Raw genomic sequence first — 11,332 nt, 5'->3', positions numbered from 1 at the left:
TGGAACTGCACAGCTGAAGAGAGTCATCAAGATAGAAATGCAGAGCGACCGGCAAACCAATGTCACGGTATAGTCACAGAACTATTTAGACCATATGGTCTAGATTGTGCTTTGACACTGTCTGCTTTGAAGATCCACGTGTTCACATCTGTCTGAAGCTTGTGTGTCAGCAGGTAGGGTCCAGTGAATGTGTTGAGAGTGAACCAGAAACAAAAAACTTGAGTTCCAGGCTGGAAAATCAAAAGAGCGAGCTGAATGACAAAGCAAGGCACTTCAGACTGCTGTTTCATAGCCAGTCTGAGCAGCATCGAACATCAGCAACATCTGAAGAAAAAAACAACAACAAGAGGGAAAAGAAAGTAGGCCCAGTGAGACTTGCTTTCAGGTACAGTTCTTTTATTTTTCCATTGGAAAGTTGCTTTCCAGATGCCAGCATCCCTGAGAACATTTAAAATGCAAACCTTCTGGACAGCCCCATCAGTGAGGTGAAACAGGCCAGCCAAAAGATATTCACATCAGCAAACCCACAGCTCTGCACTGCTCTTTTTTCTTCTTCTTCCTTTTAAGTCTATTTTAATGATTAACCAGCATTGCCGTCCAGGCTCTGAGTCTGTTGCTTTGCGATGAGGATATGGTGCCTCCCTCTGCCTGGAGAAATAACTGCAGGCCATGTGTTGGGTTGAGAGCTGTCCATGGTAGTACTTTGTAAGCAGATATGATATGTGTACCTTTATTCTAGACTAGACTATGGATCCCAGGAGAAGGAGAGCTCCGTGATGAACAGGCTTAGTGACATCATTTCAGCTTGAAATACATCATCGAGTAAATAAAAATAAAATCAAAGAGTTGCAGGTATGATTGGAAAAATAGCATTGAAACAAACTAATAAACACAAACCATTAAATCCACTAATCCCCTTTAATCCCCTGTTCAGATAAATCATATAATCTTTCCATGAGGTCTGTAGACAGAGAGCTTTGCTACGTTTTTTTTTTTTAAACCTGTGTTACAGTTACTCTGAGAGTCTGTGACAATAAGAAATTTTCATCCCATTCAGAATCGTTCACCCCGCCACATACTTCCAAATCCTACCAGGAAACAATATTAAAATGCTGTTAGCTGGTGTGGCCATGTGGCTGCTGAAGGATCTCCAGGGGATGTTTTTAGCAGCATGACTTCACCCTTGCTATTCCCTCCTTTTTAGTCAACTGGACTCCTCTATGCGGTCATTTCGAAGCAGCCCCTGCGGTGCGTCTGCATGTCTCTCACGCGGCGGATGGACTGGATCTGGGGGTGGTGGGCTCCCCACTCATTCCAGTGCTTGAAAGGACCCATTTCAAGCATATATTGGTAGCCACGGTAGCCAGGGTACTGGTAACCCACCCAGCTATGTGAAGAAGACAGAAACAGAGGTTAACTACAATGCTTTAGCTTTCAGTTTTCAGCTACGTTGCTATACAAATGACAAAGGTATTTTCTGTATAAGACAACACCTCCCAGTGCTTCGTATTTTACATCTGTTTTCATATTTATTTGTTCTGTCTTTTCTTATTGCACTGTGGATTTCCATGTTGTAATTTTAAGTATTTGATGGGCTATACAGGTGTACACTGTCTGATGGTGTGTTATATTTCTTGGTTATTATTTTTGTCCGATCTGTGAGACTACAGATGAAAAGGAGCCTTTTGACTAATTCTGGAATCTTTGAATCTGAAGAGCCCAAATACACTAAAGCTATAAATCATCCATATTATCTGACAGAGGCATTTTGGATTCCGGCCTTCAGTGAGGTCATCAAGTCTACCAGTTATGGCCCAATCCCCCTCCAGTCAGGGTGAACAGTACCCCTCGATCACCCCAAAAAACATGCCCTAAACAGAGAGCTCAAACCAAGTGGGGAGTTGCCACTGAGCCTGAGTCGAATTAGCCAAAAAAGATAACTAGAAATGGCTTACGTTCCACCGGTGACCTGAATGCTGGCAACACGATCCTGGAAGCCGTAAGACCACAAACTTGGAACATCCTCGTCGCACACTTCCATCTTACGACCCTCAAAATTTGCACATTCATACAGGCAGATCTTGTGGTCCTGCGGGTCCTGTTGGAGAAATACATTGTTTGTCGCAGATTGTGTAAACGTTCATATTTCTATTCTAGATTAACAAACAAAACAAAACAAAACAAAAACAAACAAAAAAAAACATAACCAAAGCATTATTATGATTACTGAGGATAAATGATGTATGCATAAATACACAATGGTTGTGTAATATAAATGTTTTAGAAGATAAAATCAAATCCTTGAAAAACAACAGTGAATACTTTTTGTTGTTTGGGGGTTTTTTATAGTTGAAAATGAAACAGCTGCAAAAAAAAGACATCTAATGAATCCTTTCATCCAAAAATGGAAGAAGACTATAAATACACGTGTGAACCCCTCCCCTCACACAAAAAAAAAATAAATTCCTTTGAGCCAGCAAAAGACAAAAGAAAGAATAGATGGACACGAGCTGCAACGTGAGGCGGACACCAGAGACTAAACCAAAAATTGACAGGCTGAAAAATGTCCACCACAACTTACCATCCGGAGAGGTCTGATTGACATGATGCGGTCGCACCTGTAGCTGTTGGACCAGGTGTCCCAGCGGGGGTACTCTCCTTTCTCCAGTATGAACATCTCACCGGTCATGTTCTGCTGCTCATACCCGACCCAGCTGGAGAGGCGGACAAACAGATAAGGAAAAGGGGCAACCTAAAGTGTGCTGTCACTCACAGTGTGTCTAACACGGGGTCAGTGACTTACGGTCCGATCTCTACCCGGATGGAGCCGATTCTCTCCATGCCCTTCTCGCACAGGTTACGGGACTCTCCAAACAGGTCCATTCTACGTCCCTGGAAGTTCTCGTATTCATAGAGGTATATCTGGAAAGCAAAAACACACTGAAAGCATTAGTTTCTCAAGTACAGTACTTTAGATACATAATTACTTGTTTTCATGTTTTTTTTAGGGCTCTTGGTGTTAAAAAGAAAACCGTAGTAGTACCTTGTGATTGCGCAGCCCAATGGCAGAGTGGCTGCCTATGCTGCCTTGAGCACCTGAGTGAGACATGATCAGCTCTAGAGGGAAGAAGCATGAAGTCAGTCAGCTGTTTTTAGAGATCCTGAAGAGGATAATTACTTCCACTCGACTGCTGGAACATGGCATAAACTCCAGCACGGCAATTAAATTAAAATAGTGGTCATTTAAAATCAAAGATTACTATTCTTTTCTTTTTCTAAAGATTCGCTGGATAGATCCTTGATGCTTATTCATTTAAAAGTAGGTTTTTCTCAGAGTTATCCAATGGCTGTTTTCAGATATAGCTTGTTTTACTTTTGCAGTCTATAAAACGAGTCAACACAAAGCAAACTGAAACACATAATTTGAAGTCAGTTTTTCTTCTGGCACATCCAGCAGTGACATCACAGTTGGGATCAAGGTGAGAACTTCAGCCACACCAGTTCAACAACAAAAACAGGGTTTAAGTAGAGTCAAGCTGCTCATTAAGGATAAAAAAAAAATCCGTTCTGAAAATGATTGAGCTCATTATAGAATAAAAAAATAAACTATGGGTGTCTTTATATTCAAGCATTTTGGACACATCGTTATTATGTGAACATAAATCTAAGGCTGATCAGTTTTTAATGCTTAACTTAGTTATAATAACTCACTTTATCAGATTTTGACCTTAAAGTTGTATTTACTGTGTAAATATTCCAGGACTGCAAGAACATTCAATGATCATCCATAAATCTGTCAATAGTGGCCTGAGCGGCTTTTTAAGGACAAAAGCACTGGGCGCAGTCTCTTATCTTTCTCATTCATGTTAACTTCAGGGTGACAAATGAACACGTAAACTGCATTCTGTGTCAATATTCCTCCTGTTCAGGCCAGAGTTAAGGTTTAAGAGAAGAGGCAGTCCCTAGTTGGTTCTTTGAGTCCAAGGTGTCAGTAGACAGGAAAACAAACACAACATTTCCAAATAACGAGTCTAGCAGTTCTTTAAAAGTTAGAAAGAGGAAAAACTTACAGTTACAATTGAAGGAATGGCCGACCTTTAGAGAAAGTGATGGACGCCGACCTTATGAGAGGGGATATATATATACATTCACATCCAAACCAAGTCTACAGAGGCAGGATTCCGGCTTCTCATTGGCTGTGAGCTGGCTCACAATGTGGGGTCAAAGGGCACGCTGCTAATCCGTGGACAAGTCATGATGACTCAGCTGCTCCTTTTGTTGTCCTGGACCATTGTGGGGGACCAGGGACAGTCACTGCCATCAGCAGAAAGTCTGCACACACACACACACACACACACACACACACACACACACACACACACACACACACACACACACACACACACGTAGGTGTTTGTCCTGTGTGTGTGAAGCTGTCACTTCTCTTCATGACTTTCTTTTAAAAAGCTTTTTCTTTTCCTCATGTTTTTTCTTTTCTGTCTTTCATTTCATTTTCACTTCTTGCTCTGTGATATATATTTTTTTGGCTTTCACTTTCATTTTTTCTCTTTTTTTTGATGCTTCGTGCATGCAGTCTAAGCTTTTGAGCCCCACGTCTCTAATATGCTGACTGCAGTAGCTTTTGTATAGGCAGGCAAACGGACACTCTTTGGAACATTTGGGTGGTCGACAGGCTATAGTCATGCAGATAGACATGCATCCATGATTGTATCATACAGACGCTTTATTTTCTACATGCACAGCAGCAGACTTGCAGAGTGGCAGCTTCTTGACATGACTTGTGAAATGACCAAAAGACCAGAAACATTAAATGTATTTTTGTTTGCTATATTAAAATAAAAACACGGTGTCATTTTCTTTTACAGTCATGGTAAAAGCAAGTGCACTCTCTCTTTCAATTTTAAGGTTTTATGTATCTGGACACAATGAAAACATAATTCTAGTCCTTAGCAGTGTCACGGCGAATGGGATGAGCCGTGTGGAGAAAATAAAGGAGGATCCAAGCACAGGCACTTGTGGAGGTGCGAAGGAGGTTTGTTGTAAAAATAAAACACAAGGTGAAAAATGGCAGAACGGAACTAAAGATAACCTAAAGTGTAAGAAACTAAAGTATCAAACATGAACACAAACATGACAAAGGGTGAGCAGAGGCATATCAAGGTGGACAGCAGGGTGAACACACGGTGGATACACAGACAGACCAGCAACTGGTACACGAGTAGACACAACTTAAATACACGCAGAAGAACACAGGGAGATTACAAACAGGTGGGGAACACAGCTGGGAGTAATTGACAAGACGAGACAGGGGAAGCAAAACTGAATACACTAACATCAGACATGAACCTTCAAAGTGGAACATGGAAACATACACTGACAAAACTCAGACCTGATACTGGCTGTTTTCTCAGGCTTATATTATATTATATTATATTATTTTTGTGTGTGTATGTGATGTGTTGGTTGTCTGTTTGTTTGTATGGACATACTGCAAATCAATTTCGCTGTAGTGAACAACTACAGCAAGTGTGAGCAACTCTATAAAAGTGGGACTTTTAGCAGTTTGGTGGTCTGTAGTATTCAGGTGTGTGCTAACACAATGCCAAGGAGGAAATACATCAACAATGATCTTAAAGCAATTGTTGCTGCCCATAAATGTGAAATTAAGGCTATTTTCAAAGAATTAGAAATGAGTCATTCTGCAGTAAGGAAAAAAAGAAGGAAAGAAAAACGACTCAAATGAAGAAAACATTCAAGATTGTTGCAAATCTCCCAAGAAATAGACGTCCTGCCAAATTTGCACTAGACTGTGCAATGCTCAGAGTAACTGTGAAAAATCCACGAGTTAAATCTCAGACACTAAAGGCCTCAGTTAGCATGTTAAATGTTAAAGTTCATGACAGTACTATCAGAAAAGGACTGAACCAGTATGGCTACCAGGAGAAAACAAACCACAAAACCTCTGGATCAATTTCCTTTCAACAGAGACCAAAATGAAGAAGTTTGGCCGTAATGCTCAGCACCATGTTTGGAGACAATCCCCCACACCTTATCAGCACAAACACTTCATACCAACTGTCCAGCACTGTGGTGGATGAGCGATGATTTGGGGTTGTTTTGCCCTCACAGGAGCATCTTGCAGTCACTGAGTCAACCATGAACTCATCTGTATATCAAAGTGATCTAGAGTCAAATGTGAGACAGATAAAACTTCTCTGAAGCTTGGTCATTCAACAGGACAGTGATCCCAAGCCTTTTCTGTATTGGTGACATATTTCTTTCCATTTAGTTTGGGTTACACTGATTTCAACACTGTACTTGTATCTTTTTGACATTTGAGAAAGTAATTTCACAATGGTTTACCTCTTCAGCCTTGAATGTTAGATCAGCACAACAGCTTCACTTAAAATAAAAAGAATTCACAGTGTCCATGTTTAATCAAGTGGTTAATTATTCAAATGCTAAACCAAAAGTTTCTTAGATAAAACTCCAACAGGTTTTCTGCTTCAAAGCATTAGTTTTTCCTCACTGACCCACAATATGCAGGATGTGAAGCTTTAATCTTCACAAAAAGAGTGTAATTGATGCCGCCTGTATGAATATCTTTGCAGGAAATTAAGTCAGAAATTATTATTTATTTTTTCTGCCTTAAAGACAAAATTATATTAGGGTGCATAATAATAACATGTGAAATGCCACCTATTCACAGACAGCCTTTGACTTTTTAGTGCAAAGCAATTTTTGGCTCCTTTTCATTATCATTATTATTATTATTATTATTATTATTATTATTATTATTATTATTAACAGTAGTAATAGCAATATGCAAGGAGAAGATGAGTGTACACTGGAAGGTCAGCTGTTCCCGTGTAAATGGTTTTCTCTCTGTGTGTCCTTTGTAAGCTCTGCATGCATGTGTGAGTGCATGAATGAAGCCATTGCATGTCTGTCTCTGTCCATGACAGTCTGCCTGCATGACTGAGCATGCGTGCACATTGATTTGAGAGGGGAGAGGTGAAAGGATCGGAGACGTGGGGTCAGTAGAAGCGGACATGATGTACAAATCTGAGACAGAGCACACCGCATTCTGGAAAGCCCTTGTGAGTAAAGAAGAGACAAGTTATCTTTTGTATTAGACAAATTTTTATGTCCCCCTAGATTTTGAAAAACCTTTAATGATGAAAAGTCTAAGCTTGCCTATCTTTTTTCAATTTTTTTGCTTTCTAACTTAATTCTACTTGTGGTGCTTTTCCTATTTGCAGGGCAGTCTCTGCCAGGACTGTGAACATCTGTTATCTGTTATCAGACTAGGCCGTGCCAGGACTTGGTCCGGCCCACCGGTCATGGACCATTTGGAACTTGTGCTTATCTGCACTGGGCACCGTGCCCTCCATCCAGTCCTACTGCAGCTAAAGCCCAGCAGCTCAGCGCCGAACAATGCACGGAGCAGCAATGTGCTGACTCCTGCCCCGACCCACAGGCCCAGCTGCTTTTCAGCACCAACATGTATAAATAGGTCCGTTTACTCTGAGGTCAGGACATCGTTTTTGTGGAGCCCCCTGTGAGCACTGAACAGCTATTCTTTGGGGCCGGTCAGGTAAGCCCTCTATCTCAGTCCATTCAGCCTATACAACCTTGTGCAGACTATTGTCACTTACATTTTTGCATTTTTTTTTTCCTCTTTGTGGATTTCGCTGAGTCACATGAATGTAAAGACAGAGAGCAGACATGCATATGCAAAGGTGTACTGACGACACACAGGGAGGACATGTATGCACTGTGTCTACATCTGAACGTGGTTTCATCAAGTGTGGAGAATTTCCCATAGTTAGCTGTTTCAAGCCCAAACATGTATGACAAAGGCAGTATTGTTATATATGTCAAAAACATTCTAATTAATGAACTTTGTAAATTTTGTTATAAAATTTGGTCAAATTCAAAAAAAGACACACCAACATGACACATAAAATGATGACAGTCTGTAAGATCCTCTTATATTTTGCATAAAAACTGCAGAAACGCTCGTTATTGTTTTAAGTGGTGTGAATGATAAGCTGTATGTTTAATAAATGCAACACTCCCTTCTCTTCATTCTGAAGGTATATCAAGTCGGAAACACAAAGTAGCATGGCTCTAAACAACCCTAACCCACTGGGACCATGGAAAGTGAGTCTGACGCCCTTGTCATGGATCAACAACAAAAGCAGATAATGCTTTTAAATATCAAGCCTGGCCTGATAAATGTGTGACGTGTGCATCTGTGCACACATCAGTGTGTGCGTGCAACATGTGCATGCTACATGTATGCATTTGTGTCCGCTCCAGATCACAGTTTATGACCAGGAGAACTTCCAGGGGAAGCGTCTGGAGTTTACCTCAGCCTGCCAGAACATCATGGAGTGTGGCGTTGACAACATTCGATCCTTGAAGGTGGAGTGTGGCGCGTAAGTCACCCACAGAGAAAAGAAAATCTCGAAACCAGAGTGTGACCTAAAACACATTTATCATTTATTAGAAAGATACTGAAAGATCTGTTAGTATTTAAACTCAAAACATAACATCTGAAATTACTTATAGCCCTCACTTATAACTATTTAAAGTTCACTATAAGCTTTTTTAAAATATACAAAACATTTGCCTGATGTCTTCTAATTGGTCTGTGTTCCTGTGATCCAGCGATGCATTCATGTGTCTCTCTGTTTGTTCGTGGCAGCTGGGCAGGATATGAGCACTCCAGCTTCTGTGGCCAGCAGTTTGTTTTGGAGAGGGGAGAGTACCCTTACTGGGAGTCATGGAGCGGCAGCAACGCCTACCACATTGAGAGGATGATGTCTTTCCGCCCCATCTGCTCTGCTGTGAGTTTCTGTCCTAAATCAGCAGCTTCTGCTTTTTCTCCATCTATACAAAATGTAAAAAAAAAAAAAAGTATTTGTCTCATGAAATGGTCTCATGTGTGTGTAAAGCTCAATAGAGTGACTAATAAAGGCGCTGAGTGCAGCCTAAAATAGAATGGAGTGCACTTGCAACTTGTAAATTATTAGATTTTGGGCCCAATTCACACAATTTTAATGATTATTATGCAACTCTTTTATGCCTGGAAGGTTGCTACCTCATTACTACACCTATCACCAACATCATGTGTTCTTTTGCCTGTTTTCTCTGGCTGACTCATGCTCGCACAGAATCACAAGGAGTCCAAGATGGTGCTATTTGAGAAGGAGAACTTCATGGGGCGCCAGTGGGAGATAAACGATGACTATCCTTCCCTGCAGGCTATGGGCTGGGGCAACAACGAGATCGGATCTATGCAAGTTCAGAGCGGCGCGTAAGTCTCGACATCGGAACTCGTATTACTCTTTACAGGCTTCACACATGTTAAAATTGGAACAAGTGAAGAAAACTGTAGCTGATAGTGGCTTCCAGGCTTATCCACTGGCATACAACTGTTGTCTTTTCCTCCTGTAGCTTCACGTATATTTTTCTAAATGCATTTCATTTCACTTGCTGTCTAAACCACAAATTCCCCTCTCCTCCTCCTCCACCACCAGCTGGGTGTGCTACCAGTTTCCAGGTTACCGTGGTTACCAGTACATCATGGAGTGTGACCATCACGGTGGCGAGTACAAACATTACAGAGAGTGGGGCTCCCACGCTCAGTCCTTCCAGGTGCAGTCGCTGCGTCGAATCCAGCAATGAGACCCCGCGGCCTCCTCTCCCAGCCTCTCGCTCTTTACCTCCTCCAGATCTTCCCTCCTGCTCCTCCTCTTCCACCCTTAACCCAATCATTCCAGCACCTTCTGGTGCTTTATCATCGAGATGTTTACGACACTTTTCTTGTCTGTTGCCAAATGAAAATAAAGAGAAAACATGAGAAGAATAAAAGAAAGTTAAAAACAGGCCACTGTAGAGAAGCTCCTGACTGATGCCCCGCTGAGGAAAGAAAAGGAGGACGCTAAAAACAGGCCTCAAGGCAGCAGCAGGGTGGTGATGTCACTCAGAGTCATTGCTCCTCATATTTGTGGATAACTGTGGTGCTGCCAGTGTTCAATAAAGACAGAAGAAGGCAACTTAAATAAAGAGTCTGCTGCTAACCTCTGGTGTGCTCAGTTGTGATTTATTTTAAAACAGCGAGCTTTGCTTTAGGCTTCTCTGTTTAACTGTGACTATTTGCAGTGAAAAGAAGCTGGGAGCACATAAGGGATAGTAGGTATATTGGTAGTCATGTTTTGTTTTACGCCTTAATAGAAGCAAAATTGACTTATACTTACATAACACCTTTCTACTCCATTTGAGCACTCACAAGTGCTTTCTAGTACAAGTCACCCAATCACATACCCTGGTACCCTGGTTCTTCCATATTTTACATATTGTGTGGAAGTGTGGGGAAACACATATAAAAATACAACTAATCCATTAGTCACAGTACAGAAACGAGAACTGCGTATTATTCACAAGGCTGGTTATCTAGATCATACTCACAAACTCTTCCTTCAGGCAAAGTTACTTAAATTCCAGGATCTGGTTAATTACAATACATCTATAATCTTATACAACGCCTTTAATAAACTTCTACCTACAAATTTACAAATTATATTTGAAATTCGAGAAAGGGTTTATAATGTGAGAGGCTTCGGAGAATTCAAATTACCCAGAACTCGAACAACCTGTAAAGGTTTTTGTGTGTCTGTATGTGGTGTGAAAATCTGGAACAGTCTGAGTTTACAATTGAAACAATGCAAAAATATTCATAGATTTAAATTTCTCTACAAACAGTTGGTCTGGTCACAGTATACTCAATGATGGTTTTGTTGTGCTCTGTAATGTCTGTTCTCTTAACATTGCTGGTATGGATTAAAAAAAAAAAAAAAAAAGTGTGTGCGTATGATTGTACATATATGTACATGTGTGTGTAGATATATATGTATGTATGTATATGTATGTGTGTTCGTCACTATGTAATTATTATTGCCTGTTACCTGTGGTAACGCAATTTATAATTAATATATATTCTGTATTCAGTTATGAAGGTTCTATTTGTTGTTTGCGAGCTGCCGTTGAGATGCTTGCATGTGCCCGGGGCTGTTGATGGTTTGTTTGGTTGCAACGATGGGCGTAGCTGCGGGAAGCTTATTGTTTTTTGTTGATGAGTGAGTATAGGGGTGGGATTTAATAAGTTAAATCCTTTTCAGGTAATTTTTGTTTTTGTTTTGTGCACTTTATGTTCAATATATGTATTCTTGTTGTGCCTGAAATGAACAAATAAATGAATGAATGAATGAATGAATGAACATGCACTCACACTCGGATCAGG

General features: G+C 40.7%; 2 protein-coding genes across 2 annotated transcripts; one reads left to right on the top strand and one right to left on the bottom strand.

Moving 5' to 3' along the window:
- Positions 1–375: 375 nt before the first annotated feature.
- On the bottom strand, positions 376–4,220 carry crybb1l3 (crystallin, beta B1, like 3). The gene is made up of 6 exons (XM_085243296.1): positions 4,071–4,220; positions 3,044–3,117; positions 2,804–2,922; positions 2,582–2,714; positions 1,956–2,098; positions 376–1,387 (listed from the first exon to the last, which is right to left on the bottom strand). The coding sequence occupies exons 2-6, from the start codon at positions 3,107–3,109 to the stop codon at positions 1,219–1,221; spliced, it is 630 nt and encodes a 209-aa protein (XP_085099422.1). The 5' UTR covers positions 3,110–3,117; positions 4,071–4,220; the 3' UTR covers positions 376–1,218.
- A 2,813-nt stretch (positions 4,221–7,033) lies between these two features.
- Positions 7,034–10,112, top strand: cryba1a (crystallin, beta A1a). The gene is made up of 7 exons (XM_085243295.1): positions 7,034–7,121; positions 7,284–7,618; positions 8,121–8,187; positions 8,347–8,465; positions 8,735–8,876; positions 9,204–9,346; positions 9,570–10,112. The coding sequence occupies exons 3-7, from the start codon at positions 8,149–8,151 to the stop codon at positions 9,715–9,717; spliced, it is 591 nt and encodes a 196-aa protein (XP_085099421.1). The 5' UTR covers positions 7,034–7,121; positions 7,284–7,618; positions 8,121–8,148; the 3' UTR covers positions 9,718–10,112.
- The last annotated feature ends 1,220 nt before the right edge of the window (positions 10,113–11,332 follow it).

The sequence above is a fragment of the Mchenga conophoros genome, linkage group LG14 (genome assembly GCF_057382185.1).
Source record: "Mchenga conophoros isolate Kocher_MC1m ecotype Shallow Benthic linkage group LG14, M_conophoros_male_GT1.1, whole genome shotgun sequence".
Lineage (NCBI taxonomy): Eukaryota > Metazoa > Chordata > Actinopteri > Cichliformes > Cichlidae > Mchenga > Mchenga conophoros.
This window is presented reverse-complemented; position numbering and strand designations above follow the sequence as displayed.